At 39.4% G+C, this 26,500-nt stretch overlaps 1 protein-coding gene and 1 long non-coding RNA gene across 4 annotated transcripts in view; one reads left to right on the top strand and one right to left on the bottom strand.

The window, feature by feature from the left end:
* The window catches only part of LOC117098630, a 49,261-nt gene extending 29,580 nt beyond the window's left edge, over positions 1-19,681 (bottom strand). The window contains exon 1 of the long non-coding RNA XR_004443499.1: positions 19,602-19,681. This is a non-coding gene — a long non-coding RNA (uncharacterized LOC117098630). The remainder of the gene's footprint in view (positions 1-19,601) is intronic.
* SLC24A2 (solute carrier family 24 member 2) overlaps positions 1-24,825 on the top strand; it is a 303,081-nt gene extending 278,256 nt beyond the window's left edge. For all 3 annotated transcript variants that reach the window (XM_033237445.1, XM_033237447.1, XM_033237446.1), the window contains 3 exons: positions 3,749-3,838; positions 11,386-11,552; positions 15,939-24,825. In XM_033237445.1, coding sequence (XP_033093336.1) covers positions 3,749-3,838; positions 11,386-11,552; positions 15,939-16,188 — 507 coding nt within the window. In that variant the 3' untranslated portion in view covers positions 16,189-24,825. The remainder of the gene's footprint in view (positions 1-3,748; positions 3,839-11,385; positions 11,553-15,938) is intronic.
* Positions 24,826-26,500: the final 1,675 nt, after the last annotated feature.

Below are 26,500 nucleotides of genomic sequence, written 5' to 3'. Positions count from 1 at the left end.
TTTGCTAGACATTTTATGTACATGAAGTCCTCAAAACAACTAGATTGTTATTTCTCCCATTTTACAGATGAAGAAGCCTAAGCTTAAAGAAATTAAATAATTTGTCTCAGGTCACATTGCTGTTAATTTGTGAGCAGAGATTTCAATACCAGTCATATTAATCCAGAGACCACACTTTTAATCTTCAGTAGGATTGGGGGGGATCTTCATTAAATGTATGTCCCAGAACCTTACACAGAGTAGATACTTAGTGAATATTTGTTGAATTTAAATCAGTAAGGATATAGCTAATTTGTACAACCAGCTAATGTCCAGCAACTTTTTCCAAGCCAAGCCGATATCACTCTGATGTACTAAAACCTTCTAATGAGAGCATCCACTGTCAATTATATAAGTAAACCACAACATGGGAACAAAATGGCCAGCACATGGATGCAATTTGCTTATTTGCTAATTAGTATGAGGTCCATCCCAGCAGATGTCAGGATGAACCCCCATTACTATAACCATAAATTGTCATGTTAGACCTTGGCTCCAAGGGCTATTTTCTTCCTTCCAATGACACTGGTAACTAAATGACTGTACAGTTGCTACTGAGCAGAGATGTCTGGAATGAGACCACGCTGTCCAAGTAAACAGAATGGTCCAAGAAAAATGAAAGAAGTGATTACCTGGGTTGTGAGAATGGAAATGGTAAAGTAGTTTGACAGTTGGGAAACACTTAGCCCAACTGCTGATGCATGGAAGGTTGATACTTCCAAAGCAGGAACAGCATGGGAGGTTGGGCAAGGCAGATGGCCATACAGCTGGAATGCTAGTTGCTACTTCCCTGATGCTTTTTTTATTTTCTGACATTCAGAGCAGAGCCTAGTATGATGATCATGATCATGATCATTATGTCTATGGCGGAGTATATTTTGAGCATTATTGGTCCTGTTTTTCTTTAGGAAAGAGTCAGTATAACCTAGATATTGGGAGCACATGCGGTACAGTCAGGCAGACCTAGTTTCAATTTTATCTCTAGTTCAGGATCTGGGTACAGAGTAAGTTCTCAGACTTTATCTACCTCTAGCTTATGATGAAGACTCTGGAAATTCACAAAGAAAATTTATTTTTAGCCTTTTTCATTGAGCCCCTAATGTATGTTTTGATGCCCATTAATTACTAATTGGCTTAATTATGAGCCAAATATTTAGAGAGGTTGTCATCAAATATTAATTTAGAGAGGTTGAGCATCAAATATTAATTTAGAGAGGTTGTCACTAGTATGTTCATTTGAATTTAGTTCCTTTAATTCCTTGTCTGATACCTCGCTTTCTACCTTATGGCTAGGAATTTTCTGTAGCTCAGTTACGATATTTTTCAGATGAGAAATATGTTCAAATGATTTGATTCTGACTTGTGAAGTTATCTCAAAGAACAAACAGGCAGAGGTACAAAGTTAAAATAATAATTACACATTTAGTAAATGAGCTAACCTAGAAAACGAGCAATCTATGAAATGAGGACTCTCCTGGGACATCCAGTACTTATGCCACACCTTAAAGCATGTAGAAAGGTTTTCATTATCCTCATACATTGCCCAGAATCAAGCGTTGGTTGGGGCTCGAATCACACATGTGACCCCACATGGCAAGAGTGCTTTTCTCTTTCCTGTAACAGAGCACAGCCATGGAAGATGAAACCCTCATTGTACGTAGGATCCTGAAACAGTGACTGTGACCAGATGCAAAGGATGGGAAATTTAATAAGCTGAATGACTTGGAAAACTTGATCTCTTAGTACTGGCTCAGGGAATTCAGTCTCCAGAATCCAGCTGAATCCTAGCTTTAAAAAAAAAAAAAAAAAGCTTTCATAAATGAAGATCTAATGGCCGGGTGTGGTGGCTCACACCTGTAATCATAGCACTTTGGGAGGCTGAGGTCAGGATTTTGAAACCAGCCTGGCCAACATAGTGAAACCCTGCCTTTACTAAAAATAAAAAAAATTAACGGTGTGGTGGCGGGTCCCTGTAATCCCAGCTACTCAGGAGGCTAAGGCAGGAAAATTGGTTGAACCCAGGAGGCAGAGGTTGCAGTAGGCCAAGATCATGCCACTGCACTCCAGCCTGGGTGACAGTAAAACTCTGTCTCAGGGGGGAAAAAAAAAGTGAAGGTCTCCAACTCCACTTTTAAAAAAATTATTTTTTCCCCCATTACCCATTAAAGTGCTTAGGTCCCCAGGAGGGGTCTGAGTCCTTGTCCAAAATATTTTTCTTCTAAAAGGGGGCAGGGAAAAGTATTTGAGGATAACGTTTTGGCTACTCACTGTGGCCTGGCCTGATGCCCTTCCCCAATTTAATCAAACCTGCTTGGTGTTCCAACCATCCCAGCTAACAAATGGCCCCACAAAACAGCAGTCATTTAAAGAAATGGATGGGGTAAAATTTAAAAGAACCATGCAAATGATCATAAAAAATACATATTAAAAACTTGAAATTAGTAAAGAAAACATAAGCCTGGTTTGGAGCAATAGAGACTGTGTTCATCATTATTGATATTCAAAAGATTACCATGTATGAGTTTATCTTTTCCTTTTAATGGAACTCTCAAAAGCCATGACAGAATGTGTTCTATATGACTGCCCAAGGTCAGCCCTTCAAACAATTGAGATTGCTTTCATACAAGTCAACTGTAAAATTCATTTCTCTAGATAAAATTGGATGGCATTATCAAAGCAAAAAGTGGGATTGTTTCTCAACATGGAAAGCTTTGAAATAAAAAGTGTTTGGCAATAATAGGCAAGAGGCTTTCTGACAGCATAGTGCTGTCTGAGTGTGTTTTTAAAGGACCCCAATTTTTCAACAAAAGACATCAAAAGAACACCACTACAGTGCAAGCCTGGATTTCTCTGTAGTGGGGCTGAGTAAGAAACAGTGCATTTTAAGTGTCTGATTTTTCTGGCTATTTCTAGGAAACTTTAAAAGTGCTCACACTTTGTGCCTGGGATAGCATAAAGTCTACTTCTAGAAGCAGAATTGAACATAATGTATTTTGGGGTGGTGAACAGGAGAGAAAACATTCTTGAAAGCAATGTCTGATCTGCCATCTCAGTGGAAATCAGTACAATTGGCCATTTCTGCCTCTGTCTACTCTGGTCCATGTGTGGTTCCAGTGTCCTGGAGAATGGCCATCATCTGCAATCTATAAAAGCTGTGGTAGTGGCTTCTTCTGTGTGGCTTTCTTGATAATTGGTGGGACTGTAAGATGAGTCAATCTATTTTTAAACCTGCTGATCCTTCCCATTTCTTGTTCAATGGAATTAATCCCATAGGTTTCCTGGCATATGGATTGTTAGGATTCATGGTTTGCAAGCAATAGAAACTGATTCTGACAAACGTTGGAGCAAAAGAAAGAAAAAAGAGGAGGGAGAATATGGTGTTAATATTGAGGAACGGCCAAAAATCCAGGCTTTAGAAAGGGCAAGAGCAGAGGGAATCTAAACATCTAATAGCAGGAACTAACAGACATTCTCTCCAAGACTTCCATCTCAGGAATCAGCACTTCAGTTCCTATCAATTTTGCATTTCCAAGGGAGAATCTTACTGTCCCAGCTTGATCAGGAATGAGTAGGGCCTTTTGATTGCCAGTCCTACTAAGATGCAGGAAATGCTAGAGAAATAGCTACAATGGTGGCTTTAGCTTTGGATTTCCAGATCAGTCTCAACGGATAACACTAATATTCTCAACTCTTCCTGGTTGTCTTTCAGTCATCAAGGAAGTTTTTTCCCATCACGTTCTTTGGCTCCATTACCTGGATTGCAGTATTCTCTTACTTGATGGTCTGGTGGGCGCACCAGGTAAGATTTTGATAGTGACATGCATCTGCCTGGTTTTTCTCCAGTCCTGATTGTCTAGTGTTTAATCATTGTGTTTGCTTTCTGCAACTGCCACAACAGTATTGGGTGTGACACAGACAAGTCAGCATTCCAGGACTAGAGGAATTTATCCACTTAACTTTCCCTAGTCTCCTGGCCGTAGCCTGGAATTGAATCAGCATAGCCTCTGGACAGCCATGTGGAGGCAGGCAAGTCTAACTACGTCTTGCCTCTGCAGCCTGACAGACACCAGGACAACCCAGACCTGGGAGCAATGTCAAGATTTTGCCTGGTTCAGTAGTACTTACTTTATCTTGAGCAGCCACTCACCTCACGTTCTCACCAGCCTTTCAAAACTGGCTCTAGGAAAGCATCTGGAGACAAAATAGCCTCTTCCTTGAGCTTTACTTTACATAAATGATTATGTATTTTTAACTCAATACAAGTCATAATGCCTATCACAAGAATACACTCTCAGTATTCGTTATTGAAAAACATGAATGAAGAGTAAGATTCAAGGGTTTCACGTTTTCAAAAATAATAGTGGTAACCATTGATAACTGAGTATGTACTACACACCCAGCAATTCACATCCCTTTGTCTTTATAATCTTGACAGTAACCCTATACATAGGTTCAAAGCCTATGAAGGAGGTACTATTATTATCCACAGTTCACAGATAAAGATTTAAGTTAAGCTTAAAGCTGGTAAGATTACCCAAAATCACATAGGTAGAACTAAGATTTTAACCCAGGACTCTGCAACTCCAAAAATTATACTTTTAACCTCTCTTATAAACTACATAAATCCCAAACTTCCCACTTGTATCCTTTGTTTAATATAATCCTAAAATTATTATACTTGGCAACATAAATAAAATATAGCAATTTGAAATAAGGAAATATACACTGAGAACATATGTGAATAGACTTTTCAACAAATGGTGCTGGAGTAATTGGATTTCCATATGCCAAAAATAAATAAACTTAGATCCTTACCTCATATTTTACATAAAATTTAACTGAAAGTGGATCATAGTTTTAAGTATAAGAGGTAAAGCTATCAAACTTCTAGAGGACAGAAAAAAAAAAATCTATATGACCATTAGCCAGGCAAAGAGTTCTTTGATACAATACCAAAGCATGATCCATGAAAGCAAGAAAATTGATTAATTAGATTTCATCAAAATTAAAACTTTCGCTCTTCAGGAAATACCATTAAAAAGGAAAAGAAAAACCACAGGTTGGAAGAAAATATTTGCAAATCATATATATCTGATGAAGCACTTGTATCCAAGATATAAGCTTAAAGCTCCGTAATAGGAAGGCAAGCATCTTCAAGTATCCTAATTTTAAAGATCTGAACAGATATTTCACCGAAAAAGATACGCAGATGCCTAAAAAGCACAAGAAAATATGCTCAACATCATTATTAATTAAAGAAGTATAAATGAAAACCATAACAAGATACCACTTTACACCCACCAGGATGGGTATAATCAAAAAGACAGAACCTAACAAGTGTTGATGAGGATGTACAGAAATTAGAATCCTTACATACTGCTGGTAGGAATGTAAAACTGTGCATCCACTTTGGGAAATAGTTTGGCAGTTCCACAAAACATTAAATATAGAGTTACCATATGATCTAGCAATTCCACTCCTAGGAATAGACTTAAGAGAAATGAAAACATACGTCCACAAACACTTGTACACAAATGTTCAAAGTAGCATTATTCATAATTACCAAAAAGTGAAAACAACCCAAATATCCATCAACTGATGAATGGATAAGCAAAATATGGTATATCCATACAATGGAATATTACACAGTTAAAAGAAATAAAGTACCAATACATGCTACAACATGAAACTCTAAAATATCATGCTAAGTGAAAAAAAGCCAGTCACAAAAGGATACATATGATTTCATTTATAGGAAGTATACAGAACAGGCAAGTCTATAGAGACATATAATAGGTTAATATTAATAGTTGCCTAGGATTGGGGAGGTTGGGGGAAAATGGGGAGTGACTGCCAGTGGGTATGGGTTTCTTTTGGGGATGATTAATAAGTTCGAAATCTAAATGATGAAGCCTGCACAACTCTGAATACATTAAAGCATTGCATTATACACTTTAAAATGGCTAAGTTTTATGGTATGTAAATTATGTCTCAATAAACTTGTAAAAACTAATCACAAGATATCACTTCACAACCACTAGGTTGGCTATAAAAAAAAAGTAGCATGTGTTGATAAGGATGTGGAGAAACATGGCTGCATACATTTGTAAACACTTGCAGGCTGGTTGCAGTGGCTCATGCCTGTAGTCCCAGCACTTCGGGATGCTGAGGCAGGCAGATCCCTTGACCCCAAGAGTTCAAGATCAGCCTGGGCAACATGGCAAAACCCTGTCTTTACAAAAATACAAAAAATTAGCCGGCCATGGTAGCACATGCCTGTAGTCCCAGCTACTCAGGAGGGTGAGGGGGGAGGATCATTTGAGCCCAGGAGGTAAAGGCTGCAATGAGCCAAGATCACACCACTGCACTCCAGCATGAGTGGCAGAGCGAGACCCTGTCTTTAAAAAAAAAAAAAAAAGAAAAAGAAAAAGAAAAAAAGAAATAGAAAAAAAAAAAACTTACAGAACTGTACACTTTTTAACAAGGAGAATGAGTTGTACTGTATGTAAAGCATACCTTGGTTTTCAAAATACATGTTACTGCCGGGCACGGTGGCTCACGCCTGTAATCCCTGCACTTTGGGAGACCCAGGCGGGCGGATCACGACGTCCGGAGATTGAGACCATCCTGGCTAACACGGTGAAACCCTGTCTCTACTAAAAATACAAAAAATTAGCCGGGCGTAGTGGTGGACGCCTGTAGTCCCAGCTACTCAGGAGGCTGAGGCAGGAGAATAGCATGAATCCAGGAGGCAGAGCTTGCAGTCACCGCACTCCAGCCTGGGCAAGAGAGAGAGACTCTGCCTCACCAAAAAAAAAAAAAAAAAAAGAATATATGTTACTAGCAAAATCCACAGAAAACGTTGGCTGATACACTGTCTTATTTCTACAAGTTATTTTGTATTATTCATATCAGTTATTTTACTGACATTTGACTTCAGATTACTCTTCCTGGATATTTCCAAAAAATCACTGGCTTCCTGAGCAAGTTCTCTGTGCCTTGGAGTCATTATTTTCTATACTCATTGAGAGACATTTGCTACCAACACTTGGCAGAAATCACAGCAGAAGGTGGGCTGCTTTTCAGCCTCCAGATGTCCAGGCTGAAAGGACTGTTTGCCATTTATAACATATAATAGTTTTTCTTAATAATCATCTTTTATTTCTTCATATACTAATAAAGAAAAAATGGTGTTTTCCTAACTTGCTGGGATATGTTGTTTCCCAGACATTTCTTTTTTGCCATTTTATAAAACATCATTATGCAGGGTTCCATCTTTCTTTTTAATGATTACCTTAATTCCAGTCTTGTTTTCTTTTTATTCTTTCAAAGAAAAGGAACACAAATTCAATGCCTGAAACAATAATTTTAAAAAGCCAAGACGAATGAAAGGCATAAACGGAAGCCTTACTTTTTCAATGATGGAAGAGAAGTTTCTCTTTTTTCCTATAGAAATACTTCTTTCAAAACACCCAGACAGCTGAACAAAATAGATTCTGTTCCAAGAAGTCTAGCTCTGATTCTGTTGTTTGTACTTCTGAACTATAAAATCCATAGCAGTTATACCATTTAGTGTTCAACTCGTTTGTTATCACACTTTTATCATAAATGCTATTTGATAATTTGGCTACTGTTTGGCAAAAATGTCCTTCACCTACAACGCTTTAATGCAATTTGCCCTTGGCTTTTTTTGTGTTTGTGGGTTTTGTTTTTGTTTTTTTGTTTTTTTGCCTTTTTGTTTTTGTTATTCTTGTTGCTTGTTGTTTTTGCACTTTAATGAATTTAATGGGTGATGAAAATCTGTGGTCAAAGTCAATCCTGCATCTAATATTAGAAGTTAATTTTAGGCCGGGCGCGGTGGCTCAAGCCTGTAATCCCAGCACTTTGGGAGGCCGAGACGGGCGGATCACAAGGTCAGGAGATCGAGACCATCCTGGCTAATACGGTGAAACCCCGTCTCTACTAAAGAATACAAAAAAACTAGCCGGGCGACGAGGCGGACGCCTGTAGTCCCAGCTACTTGGGAGGCGGAGGCAGGAGAATGGCGTGAACCTGGGAGGCGGAGCTTGCAGTGAGCTGAGATCCGGCCACCGCACTCCAGCCTGGGCGACAGAGCCAGACTCCGTCTCAAAAAAAAAAAAAAAAAAGTTAATTTTAAGAGTCAAATAAGACCTTTTGTCTCATTTAGCCAATTAGCATTCTTTCAGATCCTCCTTAAACCAAGGCACAGAACTGCATTACGGAATACTGGGAGCAGCATGGGCCTCATGATTGGCTTTTTTTTTTTTTAGAAAATGAAATAATTTCCCCAAAAGACTGCTGATGTTCTTTCTATTAAAAGCCCTAAGCCTCTCTGGTGCTCCCTGATTTTTCAGAGTACTGTCACTTCCATGTACCCATCATCTTTACTGATTTGACAAAAGTTAACTTGAGTGAAATGTACTCAAAACAAGCTCATGAAGACTAGTTCTCCTTCCACGAAAGGATTTCTAGAGCCACACAGATTCACCAAGGGTTTGATGTCTAATGAAAATTCTCATGAAGTTTTCCATGATGTGAATTGGCCCCAGTAAGCCCACTTCTGTTCCTGCTACCAGACACCTGACAGTCTAATAAATTGGAGAGAGAAAGGAGTAATGTCTGAGTTATAAAATCTAGTTTTTTGGCCAGGTGCAGTGGCTCACACCTGCAATCCCAGCACTTTGGGAGGCCAAGGCATGCGGATTACCTGAGGTCAGGAGTTCAAGACCAGCCTGGCCAACATGGTGAAACTCCGTCTCTACTAAAAATGCAAAAATTAGCCAGGTGTGGTGGTAGATGCCTGTAATCCCAGCTACTTGGGAGGCTGAGGCAGGAGAATCACTTGAACCCGGGAGGCAGAGATTTCAGTGAGCCGAGATCACACCACTAAACTCCAGCCTGGATGACAGAGAGAGACTCCGTCTCAACAAAAGAAAAAAATAAAAATAAAGTATAGGTGTTTTTTTTTTTTGGACGTTTACTATATGCCTGATACTGTTTCTATATGCTTTATTTGCATCATCACATATAGTCATCAACAATTCTGAGTGGATATTTTCTTCATTTTACAGATGGGAAAAACCGAGACTCAGGGAAGTTGTCTACCTTGCACTAGGAGTGGCAGGCTAGGATTTGCACCCAGCACTGTCATCTCCCAAGCCAGTGCTCTTAACCACACCACCATCTTTCTCTTCTTCAATTCCTGTGTTTTCCTGTATATAGTAGCGTTCAAACTCCAAATATGAGTTATTTTGTTTATATTTTGGGGACAAGGTCTTGCTATGTTGCCCAGTCTGGTCTCAAATGTCCAGGCTCAAGTGATCCTCGTGCCTCAACCCCCAAGTAGCTGCGACTACAGTGCATGCCATTGCGCCCAGCAAATAATTTTTTAAACAGTCGCTACTTTAGAATTCCCTCCAAGAATTTAATTATTAAGAATGTTCTAAATAGATTGGAACTTGCCAACAGTGACAATTGTTTAGTCAGCATCTTCTCAGTCTTTGACAATGCTTCACTCCAAATCTAACAAACAATTGACAACTTTTGAGAATATTTTGCTCAAATAGGGCACTCCTGTGCAAAACTCTTATTGAACTTTTTCTAGGAGAATCAGCAGAAAAACGTGCTGGTGAAATCACCTATGTATGTGGATTGATTTGCTTACTCAGCAAATTGGTACTAAGAGTCTACTATGTACCAGGCTCTGTATGTTCTGTCAATTAGGGAGATCACGGTGACCAAGATGAGGATCCTGCATATATGGAACTTACTAATGGGGAGCAGTGATTCTGAGTCCCATGAGGACAGGTTAAGCTAGTTCAGCTCATCAGGCTCTGGAGCAGGCATGACTATCAACACAAAAATATGCTTTTAAGCTAGTAGGAACCACTCTATTTCTTATAAAAATAAGTATTTTTTAAAAAGGATTAAGAAATGAGTGTATTCTATTTCCTAAAAGCCTTTATCCTTATGTGCTATTTTGGCCCTTTAAATTTTTTCAAAAAATGGTGGACATCAGATAACCTATTGGAAACCAGATGGAAAGCATTATCTTGAAGGTTTTCAGAGCCACAGTTCACCAACTCCAGCAAAACATGTATAGGTTTTAGAAGTCCCAAGAGGCCAGGTACAGTGGCTCACACCTGTAATCCCAGCACTTTGGGAGGCCAAGGCAGGAGGACCTCGAGGCCAGAAGTTCAAGACCAGCCTGGGCAACATAGTAAAACCCATCTCTAAAAAAATTAGCCAGGTATGGCAGTGCTCACATGTGGTCCCAGCTACTCTGGAGGCTAAGGTTGGAAGATCGCTTGAGCCCAGGAGGTTGAAGCTGCAGTGAGCTATGGCTGTGCCACTTCACTCCAGCCTGGGCAACAGAGCAAGAACCCATCTCTAAAAATAAAAATAGTAAGTTTTTCTAGAAAGTCCCAAGGAGACAAATTGCTCAAGAGAATGGAGGAGCTTCCACCTGAGGCTAGACCAACCTTTCAAAATAGAACTCATCAGTCTTAAAAGGCAAAGACAAAGACCAAAAAATAAAAAGTTAATAAACGCCCTCCCCTTGCTTTTCGATAATAATGTATTATTTACAAAGAGTCTTTCACAAATTATAATTTAGTCCTCACAAGTACCTGCTAAAGTAGGTATTATTATCCCGAGTTTATAGATGAGAAAGTGAGGATCAAAGACATTGTACAATTGGTACAGTAAGCAAAATGTCAAGAAATTAACACATACCAGAGCCAGATCTTGGATCCAGGTCCTCTGATTTTCTGGCTTTTGCTTCTCCACAGCTGCTTTGCTGTGTGTTACCAAAACCCAAAACACCCAGGATCGAGTTTCCAGTGGAAATGATAGCATCTTGAAGTGTTTAAGAATGGGTTATAGACACTAGGAGATGCTAAAGGAAAATGGAGACCTTGGGTGTCGGTCCTTGGTTTTGGTAGTAAGTTGAAGGGCAAATCTGCCACAAGACTTTGTGCCACTGCCCCTAGATGCCATGGCCAATTGACTTTTCTACCTCTAATCCTGCAGCTTCCCTGACTCAGTCTTAGAAAGCACCATATAAACACTGCACTCTAGCCCTCTAGAGCTCTTTATCGGAGATTATCTGTTTCTCATGTGAACATTCCTGATGCCTTGGGTCTGAATATCCTAAAAATATAAACTCTATTAGCAATGATTGTGGCTTATTCATCTTTATCATCTCAGCACTTTGCATAGCACAGTATAGAAATGCATTAAAAGGAGGTTGCATTGACATTTTTGTGGTTTTTATGATTTTGTAACTTCAAACACTGAGATGTGTATTCCTGTCCTGACATTTAGGTTGGAGAGACAATCGGCATCAGTGAAGAGATTATGGGCCTGACCATCTTGGCTGCTGGGACCTCCATCCCTGATCTTATCACCAGTGTCATAGTGGCCCGGAAGGGGTTAGGGGACATGGCTGTGTCCAGCTCTGTTGGAAGCAACATTTTTGACATCACTGTAGGGTGAGTAGAGATAGTTCTACAAAGGTGCGCACCAGCTCCACCAGTGTCTTTGTCTTCTTAGAAGTTGCAAAGACATGACCAGGATCTCTGAGCCTACGACTAACCAATACCAATACAGAGTAAAGACTGAGAATACCATTTCATTTCCCCAATTTCTGTTTCTCATTTCAGAGAACTTAATGAAAAATAAGTCATCCCTAGACAAGCAGAAACACATACCTACATACAGAATGGTTATTTTAGGAAGTATTTCGGGAGAATTTCACTTATATAACAACATTCAAGTGGAACTGAGATATCATGTGATAGCTTCATGATAAGAATGTTCACTTTCTAATTTTAATTCAAGTCCCCACTGGCCTAAGGTGAGATTTGGATTTTAAGGCAGATTGGGACAAGCATACGCCCATCATACATATCTTTTATCCTTCCTGGGAAAATACTGACAATCTTGGCATTACCATTTCTTTATCTGTACTGGTGAAGATATTCTAGGTTTTTCTGAAAGCCAGAAGGTGAGATCTGTTCTTACAATGAAGCAAACGTGAGCTCTCAATATGAATAATCACTAAAGTGAATCAGATTGGGGTTTGGGGTGCTGTGATCCCTACCATTTTATTTAACTTGTCAAAAGTAAAAGTAGTCTGACAAATAAACTTGAACATCAGTACCCTGAGAAAATAAGATATAAGACATTATCCTTACGTTCCCTGGAGTACTGGGCTCCTAACACTTGAGTTTGGAACCTTACTAAAAGCACCTATTTTCTCACTGAATATCTTAAATATTGTTCTGTCTTGCACCTTTTCATTACCATCTTGTTTTTCCTACAGTGTCTACCATGTGCACTGTGTGTACATTTTTCTCCATTTAAGCCACACAATCCTATGAAGTATGTATTATCACCGCTATTATTCAGATAAAAATACTGAAAGGCCCAGAGTTCACACAACTATTAAATGCGGTAGCTAGGATTTGAAGACTAAGAGTCTGTGCTATCAATTGTAGCAATCTCTCTGCATAAAACTCTGCTGTGAGTGTCCACGGTCTCAATCACACGTGAGCCCCCACTGAAGAGCTCTCCGTGCTTGTCTGACTGGAAAACTCTGACTTATCCTTTCAGTGACAACTTAAATCCTGATTTCTGATTCCCCTGGGCCTGACTTAGAGGCTCTTGTCCCTATAAACTCTCTGTATATCTTACTCTTGTCCTGGTGTATCTGCCTACTAGACTGTGTATCCCCCAGAGCAGGAACTCATCAGAGCTTACTGCATTGCTATCACTGGTAGTTGTTTGACACGTTTGTGGAATGGATGGATGGATGGATGGGTGAATGAATGAATGCCTAAACAGTGTTTCTCAATTCTGTGGTCCAAATATTCATAGTAGTGTTCTTGGTCAATCTCATTAAAAAAATAATAATAATAGTAATGTTCTATAGTATATTATAAAGAATTACAAAATGCTTTTTGTTCATTATTCTTAAATTATATAAACACACACACAAATGGAAGTTTAAAGAAAAGTCACTCCTAATTCTATCACTCAGAAATAACACTTCTTTTTTGTATGTTTTCTTCCATGTATTTCACAGAATTTTCTTAGTAAAATATTCAGTTTTATTTGCTTGGAAGGCTTTTATTTTTCCATTTTAAAGCAATATATGCCTGGCATAGAGAGGCATCTATGAATAAATTAGTAAATCATAACCATTTTTCTAAGACTTTCATAGCTCATAACATTTTGTGGCTTCAAATTTTCCCTCGTTTTTCAGTGGCTTTTTCCTTTTCATTTATAGGATTTTTTAAATTTTTGTGCTATGGGAGTTTTGATGAATATCTTTATGCAGAAAAACCTCTTTCTAATTATTTTGTTAGGATACATTCCTTTAAGCAGTATTAATGAACTAAATATTTTGAACATCTTAATGGCTATTGATGTATTTTGTATTTCTTTTCCAAAAAGTTCTTTCCCAAGAATTTACACCAGCTTACAACATTTTTGACAATATATTGAGTGATGTTATTAGCAATATATTAAGGGTAAAAGTTTCTTCATAGCTTTGCCAGCATTTTCTTTATGCTTCTAAAATTAACATATATTCACAGATTTAGAAAATAAAAATAAAGCTCCAGGGCGTGGTGGCTCACACCTGTAATCCCAGCACTTTGGGAGGCCGAGGCGGGCGGATCACAAGGTCAAGAGACTGAGACTATCCTGGCCAACATGGTGAAACTCCGTCTCTACTGAAAATACAAAATTTACCTAGGCATGGTAGTGTGCGCCTGCAGTCCCAGCTACTTGGGAAGCTGAGGCAGGAGAATCGCTTGAACCCAGGAGGCAGAGGCTGCAGCGAGCTGAGATCACGCCACTGCACTCCAGCCTGGGTGACAGAGCAAGACTCCGTCTCGGGAAAAAAAAAAAAGAAAGAAAGAAAAGAAAAATAAAGCTTAAAAATCAATAACTCACCACCCTTTTGAAATTTTGTGTATTTCACATGATTGAAATCACATTGCTATTTGTGTGTATGTATGCATCTTTCATTTTTAGCTTCCAATTGTATTATGGCTGTTTTCCTGTAGCATTCTAAGCTTGTGATTTTTAAACAGCTATATAACATTACATTTACTTATTTGCTGTTTAACTAGTTCCGTTATTAGAGGTTATTACTCAGTTTATTATTCAAAATAACACTGAAATGATCATTTTCTGAGTAAAATTTAATCTGCATTTTCAGTTATTTTTATACTTAATTCCTGACAATAGAATTGGTAGACCAAAAGGCATGAAAAGTGTCATTTTCCCCCGAAAGGTTTTTACAAGCCATTTGTAGTGCTATTAAACTCAACTTCACTAGAAGCGTGTGTGTGTGTGTGTGTGTGTGTGTGTTTTAATAAGAATAAAATTGGTTTTGGTCTTTTCTTCACGAGATGGAAGAAGAGTTTCCCAGACCAAGTCCCTGTCAACGGCTCTCAGTTTGGCATCACTGCCACTCTCAGGCCCTCCCCTTCCCTTTTCTGACTTTTCACTGCTGACCCCAGGATGCCAAGGCTGCCCCCCAACACACACACTAAAAACTGGAATTACCCCTTGTTCCCAGGCTGGGAACCCCTCCCCGACAAGTTCACAGAAGGAAGCCCCTCCTGGCCAGGCTCTAGTGGACAAAGTGCCTGTACTGATCCCCACAAGGCAGTAACATCGATCACTTCAGCTTGGCCCAGGTTAATATATGCACCCAGTTAAGGGCTGCATGTGCCAGGCCTGGAATTTCAAAGATCCACAATGCATGGGCTCTGCTTTCCAATTCCCTCTCTCCAGCATAGAAGGCAGATCCATAAACTCACTGCCCCTTTCACCCTCATTATTTCTCTCTTCCTTTGGAGAATGTAATGTTTCAAAAGAGTACCTCCTCTTCCACACCCTGAGACTAGGCCAAAACTGAACCTCCCTTAGCTTTTGTCATTCAGAAAGCTCAGCCAGCCAAGCAGGTATCTCCTTAGCCATGATGCTGTCTTTAGGCTGATGGGTAGAGCCAGACGCCTATCACCAGCCACTTGGAAATGCCCATGTCCCCTGAGCCCTGCACTTCCAGCCATCTTCCTTTCTCAGAGTTCTAGTCAACACTTGTGGTGTAGTGGAAACTAGCTCTCCTGAGGGCTTTCAGAATCACCACCCTGGATAGGAAACATAAGAGATCCTCAGATTTTAAAAGCTGAATGACAAGGGAGAAAACAGGTATAAAAATATACCTGTTTTTTTTAAAAAAAAAACACATCACAAATGTAAGATACTGCCTTCCTTAAGTCTTTCAAAAAGACCAATTTTTCATCAAACAATTGTCAACATCTTTCCCAGAATAAATTTCAGACTATGATATTGTATCATGGCCCCCACCACCGTCATTTAATTTCACTTGCCTTTAGATTGTTATTTAAGTCATTGCTATTCTTTGTCTCCATTTTTTAATTTTTTCCTCATTTTCACCACTCATTTCTCTACCTTTTTTGCACCTGCCTGCTCCCTTCACCCTGTGCAAATCCTGCAATTCACCTTTTTAGGACTGAAAACAACATTTTAATCTCAACTAGGAAGGAAACAAAATAATTTCCCATCAAATTCGCAAATGCAGAAATCACCTACAGCAGTCATGTCTTTGATGTTGTCTAACTGTTCTCCCTGCTCTGAATTCAGTCAGAACATAAAGGTTTTTAAAGTCTTATTTCCTGATGTGGTTTCCTGGGCCAACTGTGCCCGAGTCATAGTGAACCTAACAAGACACACAGATTAGAGTTTCTGAGAATGTAATAGGTTGTTTGCCTTCTTCAACGTGTCTGACTACTCCCTTGTCTTCCCACTCCCCTCTGCCCTGCTTCCCTCCTGCACAGGCTCCCACTGCCCTGGCTCCTGTACACCATCATTCACAGATTCCAGCCAGTGGCTGTCAGCAGCAATGGCCTCTTCTGTGCCATCGTCCTTCTCTTCATCATGCTGCTCTTCGTCATCCTCTCCATTGCCCTCTGCAAGTGGCGAATGAACAAAATCCTGGGCTTCATCATGTTTGGCCTCTACTTTGTGTTCCTGGTGGTGAGCGTTCTCCTGGAAGACAGAATTCTTACATGCCCTGTCTCCATCTAGTAGGAAAAGCCATATCTTGCACCAGCAGCATGAATGATCCCTCCCCACTCTGGGCTCCTTGACCTCTTGAGAAGAGGCAGCTGGCACACAGCCCTGGGTACCAAGTGTCCCTCCTTGATGGATTTGAGGAGAGATGGATTCACACTGGACCCATTCACTTAACAGGCTGCTTCCACCTTGCCTACTCAAATGACTTCATGTAAGAGACAAAGAGAACCGTCAATATGGGGCTTCTCCCTATTCACCACTGACAGGTACTCCTCGCTGGTCGGAGGTACATTCGATGCAAACAACGACAGAGGCTATATATATACACCTATAAATATACATATTATAAATATACGCACATGAACACACAAATCCTGCCTGTTCCTGTACTATACCTCTCCTTCCATACCTATAGATTAGTACATACCTGTAAATAAATAGAAACATTTTATATATATATAATCATATATATATAAAAGTACAAATGCATCTTTTCAGGGATAGCTCTAGTATATTTATAGTACTTATTTCAAGAGGGGCATCAACCTGCAGTCTGGACTTTACCTCTTAAGTGCAAGAGGTGAATTAATGGAACCAGTAGACAAAGGTAGCATTGCTGTGACCTTCAGCCTACCTTGGACTTACTGGGATCCTGCCTAGTAAGGTAGATGGTTCAGGGAAATAGTTTGCAGGGAAGAGGGCTTAGTGGAGAAGGTCTGTAGGGGCCCTGAATTGAGCCTTCCAAAACATTCCCACAAGCCAAACAGGGAGACCTTCTGCCCACCTCCAACTGAGTACCCTGACCAAGAAAGTCAGGGTACTTAGGACAGACAGAGGTTAAAAACCTAGGCTGGGTGGACATTGGTTTGGGGAAGCAGGGAGGTAACCAGGGTTGGGCTTTTTGTTTTGTTTTGTTCTTATATTGTCCCAGCATGCAAGTAGAAAATATGACTACAAACCAAATTAGTGCTTTTTCTAGGACAGCAAGACTATATAAACTGAACCTGTATTTTTCCAGCGCATGTCCCATTATCATCAAAAGAAGGGGGGTAAGTTTAGCTGTGATTGTCATTTAGATATATTTTGATGCTAAGGGCTGCCAAGAGAGCCTAGATGTGTGATAAGAAACCATCCAGTAAAGGTGCTTAGTGGGCCTTGCCACCTAATGGGATGAAAGGGCATAGTTCTTTAAAACGTTTTCCAATGTAGTCATAAAGGGCTTTAGTGTCTGAAGAAATCATTATTCCCAATAGCACTAAATTAACTCTGATCAGCACTGCTTGGGTTGAGACAGCTTAGAGATGCTTGGAAAGGCATTTGCACACTCAGTGCACCCCAGGAAGGTTTCTGAGTGCTAGGTCGAGTTATACCAGGATCAGACTTTGGTTAAAGTTCTTGTAACATCTATGTCTCTTCTTCCATCAGGAGCTTATCTGGGATTCTGTCTAGATTTTAGAGTACACTGTATTTGACAGCTTCCTTACACTGGTTTCAAGCTATTCTTCTAACAATTTGATTTATTGATTTTGTTCAACATTACATGGAATATTTTAATTTCATGCATTCTATGCCCCCAAGTTCTGTATGACACCTTGTGTGATTTCTCAGATCCATGTCAGTAGAAAATAAAGCCAGCAAGGGGGAAAAAATAGGCAAACTAAATCAGTGGAAAACTATATAGAGCGCTTTTCATTTCTCCAAGTCATGCTTTCTTTAAAATCAGTTGAAAAATTGAATCAAGGATGGTTCATTATTCTGTACCCATCCTACGTCTAAGTCGGTACATACGGCATATGGGAAATTTCACCGTATGTGTTCCTATCTCCAATCTATTCTCTCATTGACGCCTGCTATGATTTTGTTGTGAGCACATACCTCTTAACATAGGAAGATAGGATGCAGAACTCACAGCGGAATAAGAGGAAAGGTAACCTGACAGCCCCAGATCAAGCTCAGTATTCCTTCCTGAAAACCCCAGCTCACCCCACAGAGCATGGCAATAACAGGAAATGCTCATCATTGCTCTTCACCCAGAAGCAAAAAGCACTTCAAACCCGAGGCCCCCTGGGAAAACAAGAAATCAAGATGGCTGCCAGTCGGAGGCTGGCTTTCACGTCTCCCCAACTTGGCAGAGCGGGGTCTTCAGATGTGTGACAGTGCCTGTCAAGCTATTGAAACACCATCCAATAGAGGCGCTCAGTAGAACCTGCCACCTAATGGGAATGAATCTCATTCATCAAGGTCAGGACTTTGTACTGGGGCAAGAATTTGTGCTGCTTCCTTAGAGTGAAAGAATGAGGAAATGAACTTTAACGTTTAAAAACTCCAGTTGTTTTCCCTGTGTATTTCCCGAAGGGCAGCGAAGCTGGTTATTGTGTGAATTTTATATTATTGACCGGTGTGTTGTTTGAAACAAGGTTTAAATAGGTGACTGACTCAACTGCAAACAGATTATGTAAAACAAAATTTGAAGGAGACCTGGTGCCGCCCTCTTCTTATTCCTGATCCTCCCCCTGCTTCCTCACTCCCTCCCATTTATTCCCAGCTCACAGTGAAGAACGATCCAAGCAGCTATGGTGCCCTTTGCTTGCTTCAGAGCTCCACTTCACAGGAAGTGTTGTGGTCTTTCATGTGAAGTTGCGTTTGAGAAGACAAAATTTCCAAGCCCCATTCCCACATCAGTCATGTGCACTGAGCTTGACTTACAACAGCACTGCTCCCTCACTGGATGGGACACAAGTGATTCCACAGCCTGCCCTTGCTTTCCCTTCATTTCTGTGTAAGTGGTTATGTGTTGAGCCAGGGTAAATTCAGAGAGATGTGTACGAAGTTCAACAATGGGTCTTTAAACCATTCAAATCATTGGCATAATTATAAGAAAGAACTTTCCACATCATGGTCTCTAAAACAGGACATCTCTAACTCCCTTCCTGCATGACAGTGTATATACATATATAAATATATATATATCTTTATACCAGATCTATATGTACACATATAATATGACTTACATCATCACCCTCTGACCCTATCACATTCAGGATTCTAAAGCAGGGAGCATCAAGTTTGCCAAAGTCAAGGAAGAGGAAAGTCATGCACACAAACCAAAGGGAACATTTCTTCCTGGTTTCATAAGGTTGTTTGTTCCATGCACGAATGCCTACAAATATTCACGTTATGTACCTATATTTTCCCACCCTAAGAATATCGATTTATAGCCTTAAGGAACTCAGTCAGCCATATCCCTAATGCTAATATAGAGGCAAAGAATACACAACAGAAAATACAGAGCAAAAATTTAGACTGCAGATACTCTCTTTGCTTCTCTGGAGCAGGGTATAAAAGATACCAACAATTCAAGAGCCAACAGTGTACTAATCCGTCTACAGTAAACGAGTTGCACGCAAATGATTTCATTTACTCACAGCAAACCAAGCAGGTCTTGCTTGCTGTCACAGCCTGCCCTCCTCCATACTTGCAAGGCTGCAGAGCAGCTTGGCTCAAACTGACAATTCCCAAATAGAAACTCCTAAATTGCATCTGAGAATGCCCATGCCATCTCCAGCTGCCCTCTGCACCTGACCAGATCCTGATGAACTGAAGCTGAAGATTAGATGGTGTTTATGCAGCTTCCCAGGACCTAAACTGAGTCAGTGACAGAGCAATGATATATGCAGGGACTAAGGGATAGGGTTGTTTATACTCTTGGCAGATGCAGAATGTCCTAAAGCCTTGCCCAGAAGATTATAAAAAGAGGCGGAGACTGTTTTATATTCAGGGAAAATGCTTTGTAAGGCTTCTAACAGGTGTCACCTGACAAGGGCCATTATAATTTATTTTATAGGGAAGACATGAATCAGGTGGTTTGGAGCCCTTTCAGCAAAACACAGCTGCCTCACTGATTAGACATTTGACAATGTTAATGTACATCCATTCCTGGGCAGGGAGAGAGTTGGCAAACTCCCCACCACTGCACATAGCTTTTAAAGGCCTCTGGAACAGTGTGAGAAGAGCTGAGCTACCAACGGAGCCCACCTCCAGACCACTTTAACAAAAAGTTGACCAAAGAAATGACACCTGGTAGAGCGGCTGGCCAGATAGAGTTAAAGAAGATGGTGGTTGTGTTAAATGCTCTGCAGAAATTACTGCGTTGGACTAACATGGGTCTGATGGCAAGCATTTCAGAACATGTCCGTGTGCTTTCCTCCCCACATCTACCAAACACACACCCACATTCCCACACACACGCAAGATTATGTGGATGCTATGCTTCCTTGCACCTGGACAGATATTTTTTCCAGTAAGTAGGTGGCCCTATTATAGGTGGCAGCTCTGTTCCAGAAGAAAGTGAAGGTGTTCTCAGGGTGATTTCTGGAGAAAACAACTCTCTCCTGAAAGCATGCATAGAAGTCAGTGCTCACTCTTGCTAAGCCACATCTTCCTTCGCCATCCAGCTTAGTATTTTTAAAAGATACCTCCTCAACCCCTATACCTCTTTCAACAATATTGTCTTTAATTACTAAATAAGGCCTTGTCATTAAGAGTGGGTTAGGGGGGGAAAAAAAGAATAAGGAAAGGGAAGAAAGGAGATATTAATCTCCTAGGATTCTAAGAAACCAAGTATCACATTGAAATATATCCCTATGTAGTTTGAAATGGTTACAAATATCAGGCTATGTTTAGCCAATTACAAGAGCCCATATACGGTTTTAGATTTTTTTAAAAAAATAAAAAATAAACCATCTCAGGAAGACCTTGGGAAAGAAAAGTAACCCTGCCCTGTTCCACCATCTATTTACAGTTAGCTCCCTGACTCTGCCTCTGCTTCTATCTTTGTGTTTCATTTTTAATCTCACAGCTTCATATTTTTTAAATATATAGCAAACAAGAAAAGCAATAAGAGAACTACTGCACAGCCAGCTCAACTCTATTACTTCTTATTACACCATGGCAATATTCCTTTTTCACCGGGAGCTTTGGACCTGCACAGGTTGTGGCAGGTAATCACCAGGAGCTTGTAGGCATCTGTAGAAATCACAGGCACACTCCTGTTTGCTCTGGAAGGACTCTGTGTTCCACACTAACTCCCCCTAGCTAATGTACACACTGGCATTTTGCATGCCTTCCTCACACGTGGGACAACACCAGCCTTGCTCAGAACCACCCAAACTCCGCGGAGGTCCTTAATGTGGTTAGGGACAGATTTCTTCAGAAAGAGTAAGAAACAGCTACAAAGGACAAGCAAATCCACAAGTCAGGCAGCATTTGAGAGGCAAAAATGACCCTGCAATTACGATGGGATAGGCAACTCTTTTCAAATTAGTGTACAAATAGTGAGGGACTGTGTAGAGCACCATATTATCTAAGCCAAAGCACTTCTATTAGATCATTCATTGGCAGACTGGAAAACCTAATAAAATTTTTAAAAACAGACAAATATCTAAGTCTGAAAGAATGCCATGGAGCTTGCATAGGCTCCCACCAAAGATGTAATTCCATTAAGAGGGTTTGTCTAGTCTATCACGCTAATCCAAAGGATAATCCTCTTACGGGGGAGATCCCAGCATAGATGCTGGTGTGACCCAGCTCAATGTTTAACAACCATCAGCATCAGAAAAAGCCTCCCTCCAAGTTAACCCAAACCCCTCCCCTTAATGAACCTGTTTTTTTGTTGGCAGAAAGTAACTGCATCTGGGCACTCTTCACTCTTTGCCCCAGACATAGTTAGAAGTCACCACTATGTGACTCTTTACCTATTTTCATTAAAATTATCTTTAGATTTTTGAGTCTTTAACCCTCTTAATTTTTATAGCTCCTCTCTACTAAGCCTTTTTAAATTCCTTATATTGTTCTTAAATGATTAGTCATAATTCTTATGACTAATCATAATCACTGTCTGAACAGTGTTGAACTATACTGGGTGCAGCATGACCATGAAGCCCTGGTGAAGTCAAGGTCACAAACTGTTTCTAAGGTCATTAGGTCATAATCTCAGACTCACAAAGAACTCACAATGGGGAAGACACCACTTTAGATTACTCCAAAGCTCTGGGCCTGCACTTACACCCACTAATTTATCAAGAGGAATCAATGTTTTTATTTTAAAAATGAAACTGGGGTAAATGGTTGGATCTCCACTTATTAACCAGTACTGCAGTGTGTTTACATCATTTTGTGTGGTAGGTTGGATAGAACTTGTAAAGCTGCTGATTGATCTCATGGGCTAGGGTTCACCAAAAGGATGGGAATTTGTTTCTGCATTCTTACATATTGGGTTGCATATTTCATTCATAATGGATCCGTAAGTAACTAAGGCCTTGGAGACTAACAGGCCTCCAAAATACTCAGCTAACCAAAAGAAAATACTAATTTTTTAAATCATGTCATAAAAAATAGAAAAGTAAAAAAAGTCTGAGACCCTGAATAAAATTATTTTAAGGATGAAATTACATGCATGAATTAAGGGTAAGCAACTTCTTGCCATTTAATTAAACAAATCTCCAATTCTTCTCATCAGAATAAAACTGAAGGACAATGGATGCCTTTTGGGTTTTTTAATTTTTTAATATTGCACTTTATAGTACTTCATAAGAGACAATTGTCTTAATTAAAGCCATAAAATACCAATAATACATATATTCAGGGCTTCTGAATATAGTCAATCAATAAGCAGTCCATGAGTCATTCCTGTTTTGTATTGTTTATTGTAAATTGGAGTTTATCTGTTCTATTTTTATTAACTACAATTATTGTTCTAGGCAATCCTAATCTACTTATAAATTTTAGATGTGTGCTTTAATAAAACTGTTTGAAAATCAAAGAAATTATTCATTTCACAAAAGCATTCTTTGTTTTCAAAATAGCTTATTACAGTTTATTTAGCAAGTTCTAATACTACATGGAAATTATTTTAAAATTGTAGATTTTTTTCAGGAATCCATTTTGTTATGTAAAGCAAAGTTCACCCATATGGAGAATGAAATAGATAATTAGCAAACATATACCTGGGAAATGTAGGATGTGTTTGAGCTTTTATATAAATATAGGATGGGTGTAAGAAGTTCCCTTATAAAAATGGCAAATAGAGACATACAATTTTTCAGTAATTCCTTATGCCTAAATTATTAACCTTCCTTCAGAGGACACGTAGGACAGCAGACTTCATAATGCTTTGGTGGTTATTTTCCTCCTCTCTGCTAAAATACACAAGTTCTAACCTAGTATGGTACACTGTTTACACACACATATATAAAGATGTCCCCACAACTAAAAACTTTAATGTTTTACTTCATCACAAATTTATATATATATTTTTTTTTAACAGACAGGGTCTCGCTGTGTCACCCAAGCTAGAGTGCAGTGGTGCAATCATAGCTCAGTGTCGCCTCAAACACCTGGACTCAGGCGATCCTCCCACCTCAGCCTCCTGAGTAGCTGGGACCTCAGGCACATGCCACCATGCCTGGCTAATTGTTGTTGTTAAGAGATAGGGTCTCACTGTGTTACAAAGGCTGGTCTCAAACTCCTGGGCTCAAGAGATCCTCCTGCTTTTGCTTCCCAAAGTGCTGGGATTAAAGGAATGAGCCACCATACCCAGCCCTTTTATATAATTGGAGTAAAAGTAAAATAATTACTAAAAAGCACTTAGTAGTCTAGAAATATCCACCAGAACTGGGTACCTAAATTATCTATATAGAGTAACCATGGGTACTAAATTGGACAACCCCATCAATTTTATGTTAAATGGCCAAATTGCCCTAAACAAAGGGTATCTGAACCAAGGGCCAGTGATAGTGCTCTGTTAGAGGCAGTTTTGTGGTCTGAAGAGTTTTTCTAAAGGGCTGAGACTATTCGGAAGAGGGAGCCTCTGTTACCAAATCGTGCTGTTGAACCCTGAACACAAAGTACACATATATGCCCTGCATCTAGCCTTGATATTTCTTCTGCTCAAGTCAAAAGACTCCGGAAGCAACAGCTTCCACCTTCAAGCAATCCACAGACTCAAAAAGCCATCAAAACTACGAATAGCAAAAGCTACCTTCTTGATTCAGTGAAGTTGCTGCTAGCACTAAAAGAAAAATTACACTTTTGTTCTTCAGATATGGTTAAAACAAAGAAAATGTTGTCAATGTTGACACCAACATAGACATTGGCCCTATAAACTGTCTTTTAGACAGGTTATGTTAAAAATATCAGAATGCCATTTTTGTAAAGGATCTTTTTTAGGATAGACGTGGTCTCATGCTTCCTTTGTTCACCTCCATTTTAAAGGAGCATTGTAACCCCTATCCTCACCCCTACAAAAATCCAGTGGATGCACTTCCAAATTACTTCTGTCATTTTATATGTTATGTTTATTATGAGCAATTTTCACTGGATGATGAGATACATGGCGACACTATGTCAGTTTATTCTCTGTGAATGTGTCTGTACATAGACAGGAAGCTATTTATTTGTACATAGGCTGTTTGGAGTATGTACTTCTGTCTCACATGGACTTCATTCTGATAAAGGGTGTTTCTTGTTGTTTCACTGTCCACACCTTTGTGCTTCTACTACTGATAATCAATTCATAGAATATCACTTTATATAACTAAGTCTCCTCAGTGTGAAAAATAATAGTAATAAAATTATTGACTCAAAGAAGTATTGTTTTGTTGTTTGGAGTAATTCTTACCTGTGACTAATCAGGACCCTCAGGGTCACAAGAAATACATACATACATGGTCATGGAAGTTTTATTTCAGGGATTTGAGGGGACAACAGGGAAAGCAAGAGTTACTGTTAATTATATAGATGCTCCTCAATTTATGATGAGGTATGTCCTGATGAGCCTATCATAAGTTAAAATATTGTTAAGTCAAAAATGCATTTAACACACTTAACCTGCTGAACATCACAGTTTAGCCTCGTCTACATGAAAGTTGCTCAGAACACCTACATTAAGCCTACAGTTGAACAAAATCATCTAACACAAAGCCTATTTTATACTAAAGTGTGGAAGATCTCATGTAATTTATTGACGTTCTACTAAACGTGCGTTGCTTCTGAACCATTGTAAAGTCAAAAGTCATTAAGATAAATGAATCGTCAAGAGTGAGCAACCATCTGTAACTACCACTTATTGAGTGCTTACTAATATCATTTGAGCTTTTAAATATCTGTGGGAACACTGTGTACTCAAGGGACTACTCCAAAGAAACTGAATTTTAATCAGTTAAATATATTGAAAGTGTAAATTCAAAGGACTAGTGTTGCCTAAGCCTTTAGGTGCAACTTAAAAGTCTTGTTATAAATCTAATATTTTATATGAAAATAAGAATTCAGGCTGGGCATGGTGGCTCATGTCTGTAATCCCAGCACTTTGGGAGGCCAAGGCGGGGGGGATTACTTGAGTTCAGGAGTTGGAGACCAGCCTGGCTAACATGGTGAAACCCCATCTCTACTAAAAATTCAAAAACTAGCCAGGTGTCATGGTGGGCACCTGTAGTCCCAGCTACTGGAGGCTGAGGCAGGAGAATCGTTTGAACCTGGAGGCAGTTGCAGTGAGCCGAGATTGCCCCACTGCACTCCAGCCTAGGCAACAGAGTGAGACTCCATCTTTCAAAATAAATAAGAATTCATGGTGTCTTTTTCTTTGATTAACTCAGTTAACTAAGTTTAAAAGATTAAATTTTAAATAATCTAATTTATAAATTTAGTTAATTAAATTCCCTCAGGCATTTTAAATTGTTACACATTTAACATACCTGATTTTCTCAAGCACTCCAAAAGCCTTACAGAAACCTAGAAAACAAAATTTTCTATGCACTTAATCAATTTCTAAGCCATTAGTGTAATAAATGAAACAAAATGTAGTAAACTGGGTTATAATAAACATTTCAATACCATTTTCAAACCTAGTAAAAGTCTATGACATCTTTAAAATTAGTATTGAGTCTTATAAAAATTACATATTTCAAATTGCAATCAGATTATCCAATATGCTGGATTCCTTGACACCTTAAAATATACATAAAATAGCCAAATGATCATAAAACATATTCCTAAACCACAAAGTATAATACTACAAATTTGATTTACCTCACTATCTCTATATTTCTATAACATTTTCCCAAGCTTTGAAAAGCCACCCAACGAGCAGCTTTACCATCTTGGGCAGGATACAATAATCGATGCTGAGTCACAATACCATTACTATCGTTTAGAGAGTCGTCCCCAGGACATGACACATGGGCCCTTCATACTGAATTACCTCAGGACATGACACATGGACCCTACATATGATGTCTTAATCTCAGGGCTTTAATTTCCTCATCTAAGA

Source organism: Trachypithecus francoisi, unplaced genomic scaffold (assembly GCF_009764315.1).
Source record: "Trachypithecus francoisi isolate TF-2019V2 unplaced genomic scaffold, Tfra_2.0 Lachesis_group16, whole genome shotgun sequence".
Classification (NCBI taxonomy): Eukaryota; Metazoa; Chordata; class Mammalia; order Primates; family Cercopithecidae; genus Trachypithecus; species Trachypithecus francoisi.
The sequence above is the reverse complement of the archived record's forward strand: the minus strand, read 5'-3'. Positions and strand labels throughout refer to the sequence as shown.